Consider the following 22,275-nt stretch of genomic DNA (forward strand, 5'->3'; position numbering starts at 1 on the left):
GCAGCGGAGTCTTTGTTACGACGAACATACACTCGTCCATCCTTGGTCCAATGATACCGCCAGTCCAACCGCTTGCATTCCTGTCGGGCAAGGTAGAACAGTGTCCTGTTGGTTCTCGTGAGACGCTCGTTGACGTAGAACCGGCAAGGCTTGCCCGGCAGGCCAAAGTCGGCGGTGTCAGCTCCACGACGAACACGGGCCGCCCGCAGCAGCTCCGCGCGAGGCCCGCGGCGGGCCAGCCTGACGACGAGCGGGCGCGGGCGAGTCCTTGTCGCCCCAGCAGCAACCGCAGCATCAGCACTCGGCGAGCTCCCAGCCTCGGCAGCGGCCTCCGCCGGACGGGGCGCACCCACACGTTCGGCGAACACTACGTCACGCTCCTCAAGGTCAACCCCAAGCTTACGAGCAACCAGGCACACCAGGTGAGTCGAGCTCTCGCCTTGAAGCTCGGGTATTCCAGTGATTTCGATATCATTGAGGAGCAGGTCTTGGTCACGGTCACTGAGTTCCATTTTTAAGGCCGCCACGGTGGCCGCCAAGTCACTGTCAGCCGTGGCCGAGGGGCGCTCCTCATCCATACGCTCCTCCAGACGCTTTAGCCTATCCTCGACGACCCCAATGCGATTCGAATAGCCCTCCACCATGTCGCGCAGATCAGTTATCTCGCGTCGGAGGCCCGTAATGTCGTCGCGCACGGCTCCGAATTCCACGCGGAGCAGGCGCAATTGCTCGGCGACATCCTGAGCCAGGGCGGGCGTGGGCAAGCTGTCTTCCTCTAGCTCATCGTTCTTGACTGGTGTGTCTGTGTTATCGCGTCTGGGGGTCCTAGCTTTACATGACGGACATGACCACGCCACGGGGACGCGATAGTTGGGCTGCATATTTAGGCATGCCTTATGGTACACGGAGGGGCATTGGGCGCATTTTGCGACACCCGACGCCGTCAAAGGCTTGCCACAAGCCGCTGCACAGCTTACCATTTTGTGTATTTTGACTGTTACAGTCAGTTACTTCCGACTAGTCATAAAAGTTTCGCGTATTAGCGATAGATGGCGTTTCTCGCAAGAATTTTAATTTGGTGATATTTATTAAATAATGCACAGTGCCATTGTGCATGTATTCACTAGGAGATTTATATTGCTAGATGCGTCACAATTGATCTCACTTTCCCGAAAAAAGTGTTAGGCATATGTGATTTCACTAAACGAATTTTGATTGTATGTAGTAGTGGGTACACGTATACAACACTCAAAGTTATTTATACGTATTTTATATAGTTTTAGGCCGAGTATCACTTAAATAACACTTTATGCTGCGGATTAGTGTATAACGACTTGTAATTTGATTACACTGTATAAGACTGATTGGTCTATTTATTTTAAAAACTGCCACTAATTATATATTGCACCCGCGGTCGTTGACGTTTGTGACGTCACTCCACAAAATGACATATAGACATATCGATAAACAAAGTAAGTATTTAAAAAGGGGAAATTCACGGGAAATATTTGCTTTAACAAAGTCAGTTCTTTTGTGTATTGTTGAAAACAGTACATGGATGTGTCGATACCTAACAGTTATGTGCATATTTGATTTTCTCATACTCATTTCATTTATAAACAGGTTGCTACCCAGATTTAGAACTACTTCGTAAACAAAGGATTAAAAGACCCCAAGAATGGAGTCCGCCGGCATACTCCAGGATATTTTCAACACCCTTCGAAGAAAGCTGCTATTACCGGAAGGGATACAAGAACAGGGGGGTTACCATGACATGCTAAAGCCGTTCAGTTTAGGTTGAGAGAGAGGGACGGAGCTATGTAACTGATATAGCTGTGTGAGCTGTGTCCCTTTCTCTCAACCTAAACTGAACGTCTTTAGTACGTCCTGGTAACCCCCCAGAACTCTTTGAATCATTCATTTGATGTACTTGATGTATTAGAGAGTAAATTATAGAATATAGATCTACTTTTATTCATTAAAATATCAATAATGGGTGTCAACTTTTATTCACGATGAAGACTGCGCATCGCTAGTTGTCACTAGTACTAGTAATAATGACATTATGTCTAATCTGTGCGTCAATTTCGTCAAAATTGTACTGATTGAGGATTGAGTAGAGTAGGTATATTTGTCTCTTTCAGTATATGGCATACTTCGTCTATGTATTTACGTGACTTTTTGAACTGGGCTTTCACATTTGTTCAAGTTTTTGGGCAGAGGGGTAAGTAACTGAAAGGCTATTCCAGTTCTATTTCCTCCGAGGATTCATGCGATATTTTTGAGTAAACCCAAGGTGAAAATCCAAAAAAAGAATTTGTCACACGAAAAATTTCACTAGTAAATCCGTTGAAGATGAAAGAAACATTTTTAAAAATGAAGCTACAATGTATACATGGAATGATGCTACATGAAACAAACTTTATTCTGCTTGCAAAGAGTTATATTTTATTTGTTATATAAACATATTCAATATTGTTCCTGTAAGTGGTCCATTCCGGAAACATAAGTAGCAGCCCTGGAAAGGGATAAACAATTACTTCCGCTGCCGCGCGGTCTAAGGTGTTGTATTGTAACGCAATGTGTGTAGGTAGGTAAGGGGGTAGTGATGGTGGCGGGTGGTACCTGCGATGGGGCGGCGCGGACGGAAGCCGCGGGAGCCGTCGGGCCCGCGCGGGCCGCGCACCACGATGACGCGCGGCGCGCCCGACTCCTCCAGCGAGGCCGTGCGCAGCCGCGCCAGCAGCCGCTCGGGCCGCTCCGGCCGGGGCTTCGCCGCCACCTTGCCGCTGCTAAGCAACAAAACATTACGTTTTATTTACACTTCAACACCACACACAAAAGAACCCTCTATCATTTTCTTAGTAGTTTTCTGAAAGTATGACAAAACCATGACGACCGGACTGGCTCAGTCGGTAGTGACCCTGCCTGCTAAGCCGCGGTCCTGGGTTCGAATCCCGGGAAGGACATTTATTTGTGTGATGAGCACAGATATTTGTTCCTGAGTCATGGATGTTTTCTATGTATATAAAAGTATGTGTTTATCTGTTTAAGTATGTATATCGTCGCTTAACACCCATAGTACAAGCTTTGCTTCGTTTGGGGCTAAGTTGATCTGTGTAAGGTGTCCCCAATATTTATTTATTTATAATAACGTTTGTTTACAAATTCTACTAGTATAAGCCGGATCCATACAGACGAGGCACGCGAGGCAAATTGTTCACATAGCAAACGCTCAGTGTAGCTGTAGACATACCTAAACCGACACAACACGCACGTTTTACTCGGCCGAAGCACATTTGTTACATCGAATATTTGCCGCGCGAACACATTGCCACGCGACGTGCCTCGCTGTACATGGACCCAGCTATAGATAGATAGGCAATATTATATTTATACTCACGAGACTTTGACGACGTTGCAGGCACTGCTCTTGCCGTTGCGCGGGTTGGTGAGCATGACGAACTCCACGGTGTCGCCCGGCTGCAGCTCGGCGGGGTTGCCGCGCACCTCCGACATGTGGAAGAACAGCCGCCGCTGCTCCTCCGCTTCCACCGATAGCGACAGGAAACCGAAACCTCCTGTATCATTCAATTGTATAAGTTTTTGTGAAACGGAATTAACAAAACATGCAGCACGGCATATATATTAAAGAACTGAAAATACAGATGTGGGACGTAAGATAGACACAAGAATTCATACTAATATTATAAATGGGAAAGTGTGTGTTTCTGTTTGTTTGCCCATCTTTCACGGCAAAAGGGAGCGACGAATAGACGTGATTTTTTAAGTGGAGATAGTTGAAGAGATGGAAAGTAACATAGGCTACATTTTGTCTCTTTCTAACGTGAGCGAAGCCGCGGGCAAAAGAGTATAAAATAAACGCGTTCCTACGCACACAATCTATGCTCGTGTAGACGAACACGTACTATACTTGTATGAGTGAGATATGACCCGGTCGACTGGTCGCGTTTTAAGCCCCATTTAGATGGTACAGTTTCTCGACCAAAACGGGCGAGAAATTCGTATGACATTATTGTATGCGATAATCGCCTGGCGATTATCGTACGAAAACGTTTACATTCGTGCGAGAAATAAAAACTCTCATACGAATATCGTATGCGATACTCGCGAGGCGAAATAGTTTAGACGGAGAGTTGAATTTTCCATAACATTTCTCGACTCGTCTAAACCGGTTCTCGTATGACATTTCTTCTCGAACGTGCGATTATCGCACGAATCGGAGCGAACCGATTTTCATGCGAGTTTTGCCTGTCAACTTGCGTGCTTAGTTGCTAATTAAATAATTATAAACAATTAAACACATAAATATTATATACTTTTTTATAATATTGGATATAATTTACTTTGGATTTATTTGAATTTAAGTTGAATAGTACCCAATAATATTAAAAACACTATAAATTATTTATGACGGTCTAAATAATAATTATATAATAGGGAAAATAATTAATTCGACCGTAGCGTTAAGCTAATAAAATCTTGGTTGCGATACTTGCGATTAGGTTTAGGATATAATTGAGCATAGAATATAGATAAGATTTATTTTAAATGATAGCATTATATCCCATATGGGGTAAAATGCCAGTAAACATTAACTCTATAATATTGATAATGATAACCCTAATTTATTTTTGGTTTTAGCAGTTACTGAGAGTTAGCTATAAATATAAAAATACCATGATTTACATGATTTCTGTTTCTAGGTAAAGAGAATTAATTTCGACAGAGTAGCGCATAAACTCGTATACGATTCTCACATACGTGTTTTGTTTACACAGAGACATACAAACATCAAAGGCGAGGCGATTATCGCCTCCTCCCGAGCGATATCGTACGCTTAGTTTACAATTACATGATACGATATTTTTTCTCGTACTTCGATAATTGTACGTTCGAGGCGAGAAACTCGTACCATCTAAATGGGGCTTAACAATAGTTGACGTTACTTGGCGTTCGAAACGCTGCCTGGCTCTGTCGCGCCACGAAGTAACGCTAACCAGATCTAGTCTCCGATAAGTAAAAGACAAGTGAATACTTGTCACCTTTGATGGCGTCGACGGTGGCGCGGCGCTTCTTGCGTATAGGCACGATGTTGGTGGCGCGGCCCTCCGCGTCCGCCTGGAACGTGACCGGGTCGCCGACCTGCAGGATCTCGCGCTTGCACGCCAGCCCCATGATGCCGAACTCGTACGAAGTCCCGCCCTCCATTTGGATCAGACCTGGAATTGGTTTATACCGAATTAAATTGTGCTAAAATGTGCGTACTAATCCTTTATCCGTGCATCATACGGCACTTAATATGTAATATATGTGCCCTTTTTTAAGCAAAAGGTACCACATTATTGCTTAAAAATGAGGCTGTTCTCTAACGACTCATTATTTCGTCCTTACCTTAAACGGCAACGTGGTACCTTATACTAGAAATGTCACATATTCGGAATAAGTACCGAGATGATTGTATGGTTGGCTATTTTACACCTTGATTTACAGTCGGTATGCGCTAAGGTTAAATCGATTTAGAATTTTTGGCAATGATCATTTATGAGCGCACCTTGTATAAAAGTACTTATAAAATTGAGTTAAACTTATACATTTTGTCCTGCCCGTAGTAAAAAAAGTAAAAAGTGTGATATTATCAACAGCTTGTGGGGGCTAGAGCTTCCGAAGTCTGTTTGTAAAGAATTTTCAGCATGAAGTAAATAGTCCGTTGGTCAACAACAACGCACTATATATAGTAGGTCAGATTCCATACCGCAGTATTTAGGCTGATCCGGGTTGAGCGCCCGCAGCGTGCGGGTGACGGTGCCGTTGAGCGCGGGCTCGAGCGGCTTGGCGAGCGGCACGGTGCCGCGCGGCAGCACGCGCACAAACTCCGCGCTGGCGCAGCCGCCGCCGGACCCGCCCGCGCGCCCCAGCCCGTACTCCACCTCTGTGCCCAGCTCCAGGTTGTCGGGGTTGCCCTCCAGGTTGCTGTTTACGACAACTTTACTTTTATTTGTTTCATAATAACATTACATTATAAATTGCTAAGCTGGATGAGACTAGCTCAGCCGGCGTAGCCGAATGACAATCGTCGACGCCAGACGCCGAGAGAAATGCAGTCTGGCTCTGTCGCACCAATACGCAAGAGCGATAGAGATATAAATAGCTACGAAACAGATATTATCGTGAGTGTTTGTGAATTTGGCTACGTACGCAGGACCGGGACAACGTACTAGAAGAAAGGTCTAAGCTCAGCAGTGGGCGATAAGGGGGTGTTATAATGATGAGTACGAATAGTGAATAATAATAAAACACTCAACAAAAATAAGATACGCCAGTGCAGACTAACAATGGGAATGATATAGAAATGCAATTGATTTATAAAATAGAGGTGCAGTGCAAAATAACAATCAAGGATCAGTAAATCGTGATTTTGAAATCTTCACCTTGCGCAGGTGCGCAATTTAATCGTAACAGTAACAAAATAAAAGTGTCATATTACCAGCACGATTAACTATGACTATAAACAGTCAGTTAAATAGAGATTTAGTTGTCTCCTTACAATATTGCTTATACATATTTCGAAAGTTATTAAGGGTACGAGAAAATTATTCTCATCACGACATTAATATGACAGCGCGCTTCGCTAAGATAATCATTCGCTTGCCCTTATCTGATTGCATGTAGAGAGTAAAACCCTAAAAACGACCACAGCAAGCCAACAGTTCCTGTAGGTAAACATATTAATAAAAACTGCGGGGACAAAAGGAGAAAACAAAAAATAGATTTCGTCTTCGATTTGACGCTTGAGTTCAATACGAAAAATTTGCTTGAGATTAGTTTATAGAATATACTACAAGACAAGTCTACAAGGTTAAAATAAGTAAGAAAACTGTGTCGTTTCGAGTAAAGTATATTAGTTATATGCTAAAACTCCTCTCTAAGTATTCGCTAAAGCATTCAGTGATCAGAGCAAGTAAAAATAAACAAAACCTGTAAGGATAAAACGCGTCGCACAATAGTATGTTTGTAAATAATGATACAAGAGCGAAAAATAGGAAAATGGTAAATATTGATGATAAATTACAACCGGAAACATGATCGAAGGGACCCCTATTTTAAAGAGAGAAAATGCATCCGCTTGCCACTCGGAGTACCCTGTTTCTAATAACTACATAAGTGATCGGTATCTGAAGTGAAAACACACCTTGCTGTGGTAGTAAGCTCAGTTCATTAGGCTGCACTGGATCGTCACCGCCACCAGCTCCTTGGTCTTCTACACCGTGTTTCCGGTATCACTCAAAACCTCAGACACCCCAACTGATTTTTATTTTTTTAAACGTATCTAGAATATTCATTTTTTAATTTGATGATTATTATTTTTTTAAATTGAATATTTAATTTTCTGTGCAGCTCTACTCGACTTTTAACTCTACACTCAATAAAATAACTAGCTACCATCGTAAACCTTAAAACTGATTAATTGTGTATGTTACTGCAACGACATAAGGTTTACCAATAGACAGCTATGTCACTGTAAAGCACGTTAAACTTTGTCACAGTACCTAAACTTCAAATTGGACAGGTGACGCAGTAAGCAAATTTAAACCTAAAATTCAAAATGACAAGGTTGTAATTAGGTCAGAGTTCAATTTGTTATGACTTATGATAAACTTTAAAATTAAAGTGACGCACAACGTCAAACTCGTAGCGGAAAAAATAATCGTCCAAGTAACCAGCCAGTATTAATACCCCTAAATACTGAAAAAGGTATACAACCTCTAGCAATATGATATGCACAATGTTGTATTACGAATTTGTAGAATGGGCACGTAAACAATAACTAATTATACAAATTAAAACAAAAAATATTACCCCCATCAAGATATAGCTCAATCGATTCTACTCTCGATTCTGAACAAACGGTTTTCAGGTTTTTAGTGTTAAGTGAAACACGGTGTATAGTGTAGTGAGGAGTACCTGAAGTGGAAGAACACCTCCTTGCTGTGGTCGGAGGTCTCGATGAAGCCGAAGCCGTCCTTGAGCGCGGCGATGAAGCCGTGCAGCACGCCCCGCGACGAAGGGCTGCCGTTGCTGGAGCCGCCGTTCGTCAGACTGTGCTGGATCGTCACAGACATCGCTACCAGCTCCTTGGTTCTCTTCACCTGGGCGAACAGTACATGGGTCAATAGACAGAAATAGAACAAGGCTATCAGATAATCGACCGAATAGGTTTCTGTAATTTTTTTCTTAGCGTTAAAGTGGAAAAGAATTTCATCCTCGACACAGCAAAATTATTGAAATTTTTTTGTGATAAGGGAAAAAGCTATGTATGTAAAAAGAAAATAACCATAAATACCTGATAAATATCGAAGATGACTTTATCGCCAACTCGGGGCAACATCTTGGAGTCGCACTTTTTGGCCATGTAGGTAAGATTCTTCTTCGCTCCATTTATTTGACAACTGATAACGCCATTGTATTCCTGGACAAATACAGATAATATGTTTTAGAAAGACGGCATTATCAGTGTTTGCGACGAATTGACAAGATTTTAAAGTGGAGATAGTTGAAAGAATGGAGAGTGACATAGGCTACTTTTTGTCTCTTTGTAACCCTACACTTCTGTAAATGGGAGTGGAAGTTTGTATGGAGCATCCCTCAATTTTCGAATTTAACGCGAAGGAAGCCGCGGGCAAAAGCTAGTACTACATAAGTATTTAGGGTGGGGATGTGTGTAAGTTCACCGGAGGGGGGTTCCGAGTAGGGCTGGAGTTGGAGCTGTACAGCTGAGCCTCCTTGGTGACGACGCCGCGCACTCCCCGCTCGACCAGCGTCTCGAAGTGCACGGAGCCGGGCGGCAGGTGCTTGATGCGGATGGCGCTCTGGCGGGTGTTCATGTTCGAGAATGACGTCACGGGGTCCACCGTGAACTCCACCTGGGGAAGACAACGTTAAATACCAACGTTAGTATGTCAAATAACAACACAAATATCAAAAGCGCGACCAAAACTAGACCTTCAAGTGTCATTGGGAATACTAAATTCAGAAATGTTATATGATTACGTGAATCATCTGCTTTACTAACAGTTTAGTCGAAATAGAAATCACCCAATGTATCCTCTAAATAGATCATTTTATACTAAAAATTCAATTTATATGTCGAGATTAAAAATGATCAAGTTTTCTCATCTGTAGTCTGCCTGTTTTGCATTCGTGTGATTTTCATATACGTGATAGCGTCTTTAAGTGTCAGCGAAAGGACAGGCAGGCAATCATGGTCGCGCGATAAACGATAAAACATCGTGCCGTCCCTATCGCACTTACAAATAGCAGGCAGGTCTGTGTTTGAATCGCTTATCTTATATTAGTATGGCTTCAGACTTTGATAAATCCAACTGTCAGCTTTGGCTATTTTGGCAATAGGAAAAGTCAGATATTTCCTAGGAGGGTCGAATGGATTTATCCGACGTAATAACATGATTTTCACCACACCAACTGTTAAAGGCTAACTTTGCTATTCAAAAACAGATAGCAAAATTGCATTTTATCCACAAGGGGGCAAAGTAATTTCATACAAATTTTAACTCATCATCTTAATCTGGCTGCTAGATTTTACCTATAATTGATGATTTTGAATCATAAATATTGAATAAATTGATGGATTTGATTGAATTTGATGTTTTATAGTTAGTATTTTGTTCGTGTTGGTGTGGTGAAAAATTTTGTGTTTCACTCGGTGGCAAAGTTTGTTTAACCTTCGTGCCTTGATACCCTTACAACGCTCAAGATTCCACTTTTTGAACCACTCGCTACGCTCGCGGTTCAATATTGGAATCTTTCGCTTGCTCAGGTATCAATATTGGCACGTGCGGTTAAACAACTACTTTGCCCCCTTGTAAAACAAATAACTATTATATTTTCAAATCCCAATAAGTATAAATAAGGTCCAATTTAACATAGGAAATCTAACTCAATTAACCCATTCAATGCCGAAGACGCGAATTCGCGTCCTGTGTATCAGGGATCGGAACCGGTTTCAAAATATCGGTTAATATTGTTCGTAAACAGTTCAAATTTCTGTTCTGTCATTAACCGGTAATCTACAATAACGTTTTGACAGAGAACAAATCAATTTCGGTTACCTGTATTCAAGATGAACAGAATTTATTTCGTTCCGTGAAGTTTATTGAACGGGTTAATAAAATGACATGCTGTGTCAAGTTTGACAATAAATTTATTTACATATCTATAACAGCCTCTTCAACCAGCAATACACTGATATTGCACCTTTTTATTGTGAAGTTATAAATCGGTATGTCAGACATTGACTTAATTGAGGAGGCACACTGACATTATATCCCACATTGAGTAATTATTAACATAATTACTAAAAGTTATCCCACCAGGCGGCGCCTGTGCAAGTGTCTAGCCATGTCACTGTCATTCATATGTGAGAGAGAAAACAAATATCATCTCTCTCTCACGTATGAAATTCTTCATCTGTGCAATGGAAGGACGGAACGGCGCCATCTGTCATAACTTTTGAGTGTGCCTCCTCATTAAATGCAATAATTGATACCTTTAGCCAGAGACTTCGGTAGAAAGAGGTTATATTCATTTATTACATTTTAACTCGAAATTTTTTTTTTTTTTTTTTTATACTACGTCGGTGGCAAACAAGTATACGGCCCGCCTGATGTAAAGCGGTCACCGTAACCTATGGACGCCTGCAACTCAAACAGTGTCACATGCGCGTTGCCACCCCAAAAGGAGTGTACAAGTTCCAAGGAGGGTTCGGGTTCGGGATGAAAAAAAAATCATATTTTATTGTACAAGAAAAGAAAATAAACACCGTGGGCCTGAATAACCCGAAAGATTTTAACCACATGCATTTTTGATGTAAAAACAAAAAATATTCTATTACTTTTTATTTTTTTGTTTTTTTACTCTTTTTGAATGTATTTTCACATAAAAAGTAAATGTTAATTTTTTGAAATGTTTTACTTGTCACATAATCTGCTTAAAACTACTAGGAATCACATATTACACAGTGTAACAACATTACATTTTAAAATCTAAATTATAAAATGCAAACATGGAAAAAGCTTACCCACTACGAGGATCGAACCCGGTACCTCCATATTCCTAGTCCATGTCCCAGACCGCTAGACTACGGAGAGAGATTACTGACTGGACCAAATTATTGAACCGTATCGGAGTGCATTTACCTACACCGAAAGATACGCCTTATATACATGACTATAAGGTTCATTTCAAAGATACTTTTAACATAATAGGTTGTAGCTTGACGTCATAAAATTGTCATTCGCACCAAAGTTTCGCTGCCTGCAAATGAGAAAAGAGTCGTTGTATTTCTGACGTTGACATCTCTGACGTAGAAACCGGTTAATTTCGTTCAACAGAAACAGATCTGCTGAAGAACAGTTCTCTCATATTAACCGGTTAAAAACCGGTAACCGAAAACAAGAACACTATTTTTTCGGTTTGACGTCTAGAGCCAAAACCGGTTTGGTTGAAAATACCGGTATCCGATCCCTGCTGTGTATGCGTAAACGTGATGCCGAGGACGCAAATTCGCGTCCACGAGTTATTTGTTTTTTTTTTTGCTAGAAATCAACTGTACTTAAAAGCTGATACGAAAATGTAATTTTATTTATGAAGGATAATATTATACCGTCGCTGGTTTCTGGATTCAGTGCATTCGTAATTTTCATAATTCTTATCTCGGATGCCGAAGACGCGAATTCGCGTCCTGTGTATGCGTAAACGTGATGCCGAGGACGCAAATTCGCGTCCTTCAAGTGTGAAATAACCTAATGCCGCAGACGCGAATTCGCGTCCTTCAAGTGTGATATATAACCTAATGCCGCGGACGCGAATTCGCGTCCGTTGAAATGTTAACGTGATGCTGTGGACGCGAATTCGCGTCGTCGCGTAGAAGGCGGCGGCACTGCGTGATGATTAAAAATATGAGGCGCCGGCAATGAATGGGTTAAGTCATATCAACCAGTTCAGCACCGGTGCCTATCATTCTTTCCTATACTAAGATAAATACGACTGTCAGACAATCGATAAAAATGAAATAATATATATTACCCCTCAAGCGAGTAAATTAATAGTACATTACATCAGAGGCCGGGAAAATGAGGATTTCCGGCCAAGTGGGTATATACGCCGGATAGGGAGGGATACGAGGCCGGGAATCCGTTTTCACGCCGAGGCATGTATAGTGCTTTTCTCAAACATACAATGAAATTAAAAAAAATGCTCTAAAGGACAATATTTTATAAAAAAAAGTTACTTTGCAGGCCTAGGCCCAAAAAATAATATGAAATCCCTTTACAGTCCTCTCGAGTTGTTGCGCCCAAAAAGCGATACTTCCCAGCCCATTTTAAGGAACGTAAAGACAATATTTCATTGCATGTTTGAGAAAATACACTTTACACTGAAGTTTACTTGGCTTGTACAATTTACTATCGTTACATAAGTTTAGATTCGTAACATTAGAGTAATGTAAGTAGCAAAAGAGAAATTCAATTCCTAATTGTCGACATCTCATATCAAATCGTTAGCCAATACGTGTCGAAGATTTATGTCCAGCCGTGGTATGCAACGTGTTTCGTGCATGTACATACCCTGCCGCTTTATAAAACGGTCTAACATCGATCGCCGCTGGTGCAACAGACGTATGTCCGCGTAAATATTAAACGATTTAACGCCCTCCGCTACTGACCCGGCTGAATAACCGGACGCTCGGCGATGCATAAATGTGGTTATGAATATGTGTGATAATTGAATCAGTCGCTACGAAATAACTACGTTTTAATGTTATGTTCGAGCGCGAACTGTTGCGTAACTTTATAATTAAATCTTATTGTATAACCCATATTGAATACATTTAAGCGGATTTAAAGAATATACGTGTAACGAAACTATTTGTGGATTGCATTACTGTTGGTGGGTGAATTACATTGAGTAGTGTTAAACCAAAATATGTGCAAGTTTAAAGAAAAAACCTAGTATGTGATTACTTCTGGTAGTACTCATAAAATAAGGAAGATAACGTGGCTCAATCTCTCAAACAAGACTTGCTCACTTTTTATTACGTCACATCTAACTAGTGGGAATATTAAACTAACTGGTTTAAAAAAATCACGTTATAGCAAATATGACATGCCCTTACGTTATAGCTTAGTATTGATTAATGCTGACTAGGAATTTTAAACTGGCCCGGCGGATTTCATAAACCAGCCGGATCCGGAATTTTTGAGGAGCCACCGGTTCAGATTAATATCACGGGTTTCGGCTGTAGCTTTTCAAAAGTGCCGTTTAATATCACGGAATTCGGAACAGCCGGATCCCATTTGATTGAAAACCAATCCGCTTAGCAATCCCTACTGACGACCGATTGATTGACACTTATAAAAAGGCCGTGAGCTCTGTGCCCCTACGCACCCTCGGCAAGTTTCGCCGGCGATTGGGTGCATCAGCTTTAAATAACCCGCGACAAGGGAGCTAAATTGCTAAATTAGCTTCATGCAGACTAAATAGGATGGAAGGCGTGATCGTGCCGAGTTATTTGACTTGACAATGCAATGTGATATTTTGTAACAGTTACGATTTGTTTGCAAAATTTCTTTACTTCATCTTTACCCACAGCCACAACGTGTAAACACAGTAAATTACACCAGTTTCTGGAACTGACCGTCACATTTTTTTGTAATTTGATTATCGTCGTCGCGTTTACAAAAAGCTGATACGTGAGTGATTTTATGAATTTTTAGTAGAAAATCGAGCACAAATCAATTTTGGAAAGAACTACGACTTTATTTTCTTTTAAATAAGAAAGTGGATGTTCACAAAAATATGCCCATTAAAGCTGTAGACGTAGTTTACGGGGCCAAATAAAGTGTGGTCACGAAAAAATCTGGTCGGACATGAAATGGCATTTTTTTTATCTCGAGTGCACATTTTAAACCAATTTTCCATTTTTAATAATCTATATGTATAAAACTACATTTAAATAAAACCTACTCATTATAATGCATGAGAATGTGTGAGATTTCGCCAAATATATTCCATCATACATTTTATTTCTTGAACAGCGTTTTTTGACAATCTTCACTCGCTTCCTATCCCAATTACACAACTGGAGTTATATTTTTACAAGCTGTTTTACACACGTTAAAATATATTTTTCTAAAAAGAAAACTTCCTGAACCCTAATTCGACCTTTGGAAATCAGGAAGACTTTCTACTCCAAGCACTGAAAGGGAGATTTTCTATGGGAGAGCTTTTTTTGTGAAAACGTTGAATTCACCAAAGTTAAAAAACCTCATTTCAATCAGATTACAATAAGAAAAATGTTTACCATTGTGAAATGAACATGTAATAACGTATAAATTTTGATTATCTAATTAAAAATTAGACTTATTTTTAACAGGAAAACTTTGTAAAGACAGCCAGAAGCCACTGTTCACAAAAATAATGATACCATATGTTTCTATGTTTAATATGTTATTTGATATCCATAAATTATTTGAAAAAAGTGCTGCTTGAAAATTCCCATTTGATTAAAAGATTTACCATTCCATGTCCGACCAGATTTTTTCGTGTCCACACTTTATTTAAAATTATCTCGGCAATTGTTTACAACTGATTTCTAAGGAAGAGGAGATTGCTGACTGACTGCAGATACTTTAGCAGAATAATAACTAATAAGACAGGATCCATGTTGCATTGAAGCAAAGGCAGTTTTCGAAAAGGCAAAACAATTGAAGTGCCCAAACCACAAATATCAAGAACAACTTCAAAATTGCAATCGAATAAACGGAAATGGAAACGCCACTCGCTGTGTCACGAGACCGTTTAAATACAGATTGTATATTGAGAAACTGCAAAAGACTTTATTCGCTACGTGCACGACTGGTGCTGCCCTTATTTTGTGGGCTTTTCCTATTTTTAATACCATGATGTCAAATTAGTTCCAACAGTCGCCAGCGCCACCATGAGCCGTGGCAAACTGCCGGTTATTTCTGCTGAAATTTCATATATTTTTAAAGTCACTTACAGGTCGAACGAGATAAATTAACATAATTGTACCTTAGGAATAGAGTAAAATAATGTTGTTTGCGTTCGACCTGCGCGACCTTTGTAGGAAACGCGAGAACCGAAAATGTTATTTAAATAACATTTTCTCAAGAAATGGTATTTTATATTTCTACTTTTCTCCTCGAAAGAAAATAATTGTTCCAAGAAAATGTTATCAGCAGCTCCTATGCTATACACACATAGGAGCTGCTGATAACATTTACCACCAGTATGATGAAGCCGTATCGTTACATTCGCAGCAAAACCAAGACGTAGGTACCTCGTCACCGACACTGAATATAAATTGGCGTCTGCTCGCGTTCTGCGCAACTGAAACCTTCTCGACTTTCGCTTGATAGATAATGTTTGTTCCAATAAAATATTACCATCTTTATATTTTACAAATGCAAGTCTTACCTCGTCACCGACACTGAGTATATATTTGTTGGCGTTGTTAGGGTCCTTGGCGTCCTTGGGGTTCTCGGCCATGAGGCCGAAACGCAGCACCTCCGCGAAGTGGAAAAACATGGTCTGCTCGCGCTCCACGCAACGCAGGAACCCGAAGCCTTCCCGGAGAGAACACACCACGCCTTGCTCCCGCCTGTACACATTTAATCAAATTAAACAATAGGTAGGTAAGTTGATTTTTTGAGAGGAAGTCAATAAATTATATAAATAATAATAACAATAACTTGCAAACAGTCATAGCAGATAACAAAAAATGTGATATCGCATATAGTTTCCGAAATCAGCTAAAGCTAAAGGAACTGATTTTCATCTGCCGGCCTCATATCGCATCACGCTTAAGTAGCAACTGGTGACGGACTAACTTATTACGCAAAAAAAAATAGTTTTCATTGTTTATTCTGTGTAATAATACAGATATATCATTGATGGCTATTGAACGAATCACACTGCTAATGACTTCTATAGAATTCCCTTGAAAAAATCTCATTCATCGCTATTCGCATGCCATAATCTAGGTAATATGCTATTGTTTGACATACGAAAGAGCGTACGTCAAGGCTTCCCCCTAGGAGTTTAAGAGCAGGAGCCTAGTAGGAAGCATGTAGTAGGAAGACTTGCAATGGGCTAACTTACCTCTCTCCAGAAACGTTGAAGGACTCGTCGAGCAAGGAGATGTTGGTGGCGCGCTTAAGCTGGTCCCTGCGGTCTGTGGCCACCTGGAACTGCACCCAGTCGCCGTGCTTCAGCGTGAACTCGCCGCACTGATCCTTGTCGCCGAACGGCACCTGCCAATACCAGTGCTTGTTAAAGCCTGTTAACTTTGTAGAAAAACCCTCGCTCGCGATAATTCAGATCCTTGTAATTATAGATAAATTCGTAACACAAACTACAGCTGGGTTTGAGGCATACTGTCTGGTAATTATTCAAGCCGTAAAGTTAAGGCATCTAACACCTTTCGGAGAAGTCCTCAAACCCCTCCAGCCGCTTGGATCCACTACACCCCCTAGTCCCACCAACAGGCACAATGACCTCGACTTCGAGGTGATCCGAGTCTCGGTACCGGATGCAGCCGGGCTCGGGGAGTTTTGTGAAACGATCATCTCGAACACAGAGTCACTTGGCTCCGCTACACTCTCTAGTCACACCAGCAGAAACCATTACTGACCTCGGAGTGGTCCGCGGCTCGGTACCGGATGCGGCCTGGGTCGAAGCGTCCTGCGGCACGATCATCTCGAACACAGAGTCACTTGGCTCCGTTACACACCAGCAGAAACCATTAGGTACTGACCTCAACCTCGGAGTAGTCCGCGGCTCTGTACCGGATGCGGCCGAGCAGCGGGTCGTTCTGCGGCACGATCACATCGAACACAGAGTCACTTGGCTCCTCTACTAACCAGTACTAGTCCCTCCAGCGTTCTGTGGCGTGCGCGCGATGCCTTTCTTTATCGGCTTCAGCATTTGCCCCTTCATCATCTCGTCACTTGGATCCGCTACACACTCTAGTCCCAGCAGCAGACACCATTACCACAGTATAATAAATCGTACAGTAAGGCCACTCCCGCTCCCCGCTGAAAGTGCCGCTCACCCCCTCACAGTTACAACCTGTCAAAAACGCGAACAGACGACCTGTCATATTTCACTCATACAAACATAGAGGTGTGCCATTACTGACCTCAACCTCCGAGTGGTCCGCGGCGCGGTACCGGATGCGGCCGGGCAGCGGGTCGTTCTGCGGCGCGCGCGCGGCGCCCTTCTCCAGCGGCTTCAGCACCTGCCCCTTCATCATCTCGGGGCTCACGTCCTCGAACACCACGGAGCCGCTTGGCAGCTTCGTTATGTTACACGCTACTTCCTTTCCCTGGATGGACAATGACATAATTTTCATCACCCTCGCAAAGAAAATGTGCAATTGTGTGCAGCATGCAATCCTTTTCAATTCTTGTTTTATGGCATACACGGTGTTCACGAGGATAGGCAATGTATTCCTCAAATTTCAAGACCAAAATGTCCTAAATACTTTTCTGGAATTCGTCAAGATTCAGAGATATTAGTAAAAAACACCTTTTTAGGGTTCCATACCAAAAAAGGGTACAACAGGAACCATTTTTTTAAATTAATTAATATAAAAGATAGAAAATGGCCAAAATGAAAGGGGGGCAAACTGAAAATTTCAAGTAACTAGGTCAAGTGGGGTATCGTAAGAAAGAGCTCAAATTGTACATATCAAAACTATTTTTTATAATTTTTTGGTTGTGGAAAAAAATGTTTGTTGAAGGAAAATGAAAAAAAAAAAAATAGCGCCCCCCCGCCCGTCTCCGAAGTTTACCAACATAAATTTATGAAATTTTCACCAAACATGGATATTGTAATGAATATTACAGGAAAAATAAAATCGTACACGTATCTTGAAAACTTTTTATTTATTTATAAAAAACATTTCAGATTTACATTTTCAATTTCAACGCCCTTGCGGGTGTTTATTGTCCCTGTATTTTTTAACAAAATAACAATGGAATTACCTGCTTTCAAATAGAGGCAAAATGGTTAAAATCGGTTCACGCAATAAACAATTATTCCATAAAAATCATCTTCCATACTAGTAGCTCGCGCGCATTAGTTTACTCAATTTGTCGATAGATGTCGCTGTACGTTAAACTCTCATTTCCTACATCGCGTTTTTCCTGATATAATGAAGTTGGTTCAGGAGCGTCCTTGCGACATGTCGTAAGTCGTAAACTATTGAAGTCGAATAGTCTTGATTTTATTTGGACGTTGTCTAACAATAATATTGTACATATATTAAAATATTGTTATGTGGGAAATTGAGTCTTGAGGGATTTAGTCAAATCTGTATAGTTCTATGAATAACATTTTGATGATTCAACTATTGAAAGTTTGTACGGAAGCCTCGGTGAGCGAGTCCGACTCGCACTTAAGACCGGTTTTTTTAAATTGTTGTTGAAACACTAGCCCTCTTTGGCGGCAACATTGCCACTACCAGACATGATCTAAATAATCTAAGTATCCCCATAGATATATCAAACAAAAGAAAACTTTTTTCCTAACTCACTAAGCTTATAACATTGCTTCCTTCTCTTAACCTCATAAATACGTGGATAAAACCTTCTAAGGTCTTCATGAGCACCTTGTATAATTATTTGAATTCAACAAACATGATGCTAACATGCTTCACACATACATACATACAATCACGCACATTCATAAAATTCAATCCTGAACACATACCTAACCCTAAGATACGCTTATAATATCCTATCCATATCTTGTATCAATAATAAAGAGTCAAATAGGAGTAATCATTAAAATGACACATCCTTTGCCGTCATCCCACCTCATCCGGCATTTGCCACGACTCATGCGCCTGGGGTCCGCTTTGGCTACTAATTCCAAGATTTGGCGTAGGCACTAGTTTTACGAAAGCGACTGCCATCTGACCTTCCAACCCGAAGGGTAATCTAGACCTTATTGGAATTAGTCCGGTTTCCTCACGATGTTTTTCCTTCACCGAAAAGCGACTGGCAAAATATCAAATGACATTTTGCACATAAGTTCCGAAAAACTCATTGGTACGGGTCGGGGTTCGAACCCGCGACCTCCGGATCGAAAGTCGCACGCTCTTACCGCTAGGCTACCAGCGCTTATTATATTATGATTAAAATGACACTATTGTATTATTTATTACATATTGTCAAGAAATTCTATTAGTTGACGATTTAGAGGTTACAACAGAACAAGTTCGCCGAGAAAGTTTACAAAACGTGTAGGACAACGTGACCTTTTTACTGCCAAAAATAGTCAGTCAAAAGTTTGTGTTTTACTTACATACCATCTCGAGTAATCAACCCTCTTAAAAATATGAAATCGGTGGAAAGTTGGAACCACATCTCTTGTGAAATTTTCAGTCTGATATACGATTGACCGACACTTTTGTCTGAATTACGATTGTTATAATTGTATTTATAATAGGGAACTTGACCATTCTAAAAATAAAATATTTTATACCATGCACGAAATAAAGCATCAGATAATTATAAGAAAAACATGGACAGAAGTTATTTTAAAAATACAATTTCTATTTAATAAGTCTGGTAGAAATATATAAAGTAACTGAATTGACCGTGACGTCACTCAATGCGATTTCATATTAATTCTATATTAGCAAGTAGTTTCAAATTCGTTTTGACAGTTCTTAAAAAGAAGCTGATTTGACTAGGAGGCAAGTAACCTATTGAGTTAATAACTATAAATACATAGTTTTTATACTCGTATTATCAATTTACCATTCACAAGAAATTTAGGTTCATTGTGCCGTGTTGCTTACGAAATATAATTTTTATGTTTGTTGTTGTTTATTGTTATTAAAATACAGTGACAAACTTATATCTAACATATAGTCCCACAAAACTCTGGAACAGAACGAGTTTGTCTGTGGGATCAACAGTCTCTCAATTACATAAACATAAGCCGGGAATACACATGCCTTTAACTTGCACACTTGCATAACAGCTACTCGTGCGTGCCAGCTCGTGCGTGCGTTGTTTGTCAGTTTAATCTTAATGTTTATCATAAGTCATAACAAATTGAACTCGTACCTACCTAATTACAACCTTGTCATTTTGAATATTAAGTTTATTTGCTTACTGCGATTACCTGTCCAATTTGAAGTTTACTGTGACAAAGCTTTAAAGTGTTTTACAGTGACATCTTAGCTGTCTATTGGTAAACCTTATGTCGTTGCAGTAACATACACAAATAAATAGTCTTATGGTTTATGATGGTAGTTAGCAATTATTTTATTGAGTGTAGAGCTAAAAGTCAAGTAGAGCTGGACAGAAAATTAAAAATTCAATTAAAAAAAAAGTAACGATCAGATTAAAAGATGAATACTCTAGATGAGTTTAAAAAAATAAAAATCAGTTGGGGTGTCTGAGGTTTTGAGTGATACCGGAAACACCGTGTATATTTAGGTAATGTTTTTTTAGCATAGTTTTAAAATTTGTTTGGGTGCTTTTCACTTCGGATGGCTTCAGGTAAGCTATTGAGCAGATATTGAATACGCTTCTTTAGCGATCTGTCACCAAAATAATTATGAATTCTAGGCACAGATAGCTTACCTGTAGTAATGAAATAGGTAAGATATTTTAAATATTTCAATAAGTCTGTCATTTTCTATTCAAAACTGCTTCAAATGGACGAAAACTAGAGCTGGTCGGAAACTACAGTAACTCCATAGTAAGTAAACTTGAGCGACATTAATGGCTTACTCAAGTCGCCCGTTAGTGTTACAAGTTTAATACGCTTAGAACGGCGCAGCCGGTCTATTCCTAATACATATGTAATTGAATAGTTAATTGTACCTTATGGCTTTTCCTTTATAGCCACTTTTCGAGTCAAAGAATATAAACATTTTTATATTAAAGGAAAAAATGGAAAAATTTACGCTTCCGGCGGGTGAACCCGCACCATTTTTTTCAAAATCACGGGCAACAGTCTACCTACTCAATTTCAACCTGTCGAATTTCTTTACACGTTTATGAATAAGTCATTTAGTTACCATAACATACAGTCTAGCAAACGGAGTAGAAATAAAAAAGTGGCATCATTGTAGTGTCGATTTCGTCCAATAATCTTATATGTAAATATTGATTTGAAAGTGTAGCGTTGCCCACTTTTTAATATGGACTTCTTTGACGTTGTTGTTGACTATAAAGTGTTCTGGTGGACACAGCGATCACAATAATACATATAGCATAATAATATTTTCCAAACTTTTCAAGAATCAAAAAGAAAGATAGAAAGAACAAAATAATCAACATATCAAATAAAATCAATTTACAATATGTCTACATACGATCAAAAACTGAGACTACCCTAAATGAAATTAATCTGACAGGTACACGGCACCCTGGGAATTCGCAGTAACAAGAACACACGTATGTCATTCATGGTAAATGCACCTATATTTCATTAATATTCGTAATGTCTATTAATCTGTTTCCAATAAATTCATGTCATATTAAACAAAAATATGCTTATATTGTGTCTAAATGACGATTGAATTTATCAATGGTGTAATAAGGCTAATGAGGTTTCATTAAATGTGTATAGTATGAATTTTCTGAGATGAACCTTTCGCTTTTGTCCTAATCTGTTAAACAAAGGCCTTTGTTTCCATAAAAAGCCCTTTCGGAGATAACACGTTTTGTCATCTTCAAAAAAAGTTACCTGCACACTGCAAACTGTTTAATAAATTTGAACCTTATTGCTATCATGATAGTTGCTTTTTAACTACACTGAGACTTTAGCACGTGCTGTGGAAACGGGAGCTAATCGCTGCGAATAATAGAAACAAAGGCCTTTGTTTAACAGATTAAGGCAAAACCGAAAAGTTCATCTCAGAAAATTCATACTACGAGTATATAATCTCTCGTGTTTCATTCAAAATGTACCAAATAAATAATTAATACTCTTTATATAGAGATTCGGGACTTTCGGGAGATAATGCGACAATGTTATACATTCGTCGCTTTATACAGATTTGAACCCTTTGTGCTACATTCAATCATGATTCCAGAAAACAAATTTGAAACGTATTTTACATTTCATAGTGACGCAACCTTCACCAGACTAACGAAAGCAGACAATTTTAGCGAGTATTCAATATTA

At 40.0% G+C, this 22,275-nt stretch overlaps 1 protein-coding gene across 1 annotated transcript in view; it reads right to left on the reverse strand.

Annotated features, from left to right (window-relative positions):
- Window positions 1–22,275, reverse strand: part of LOC125240743 (cold shock domain-containing protein E1) — a 76,509-nt gene that overhangs the window by 17,410 nt on the left and 36,824 nt on the right. The window contains exons 7-16 of the mRNA XM_048148791.1: window positions 17,261–17,446; window positions 16,222–16,373; window positions 15,538–15,721; window positions 8,754–8,945; window positions 8,366–8,491; window positions 7,987–8,171; window positions 5,777–5,994; window positions 5,067–5,243; window positions 3,404–3,581; window positions 2,626–2,792 (exon numbers count right to left, since the gene is read on the reverse strand). Coding sequence (XP_048004748.1) covers window positions 2,626–2,792; window positions 3,404–3,581; window positions 5,067–5,243; window positions 5,777–5,994; window positions 7,987–8,171; window positions 8,366–8,491; window positions 8,754–8,945; window positions 15,538–15,721; window positions 16,222–16,373; window positions 17,261–17,446 — 1,765 coding nt within the window. The remainder of the gene's footprint in view (window positions 1–2,625; window positions 2,793–3,403; window positions 3,582–5,066; window positions 5,244–5,776; window positions 5,995–7,986; window positions 8,172–8,365; window positions 8,492–8,753; window positions 8,946–15,537; window positions 15,722–16,221; window positions 16,374–17,260; window positions 17,447–22,275) is intronic.

The sequence above is a fragment of the Leguminivora glycinivorella genome, chromosome Z (genome assembly GCF_023078275.1).
Source record: "Leguminivora glycinivorella isolate SPB_JAAS2020 chromosome Z, LegGlyc_1.1, whole genome shotgun sequence".
NCBI classification, from domain to species: domain Eukaryota; kingdom Metazoa; phylum Arthropoda; class Insecta; order Lepidoptera; family Tortricidae; genus Leguminivora; species Leguminivora glycinivorella.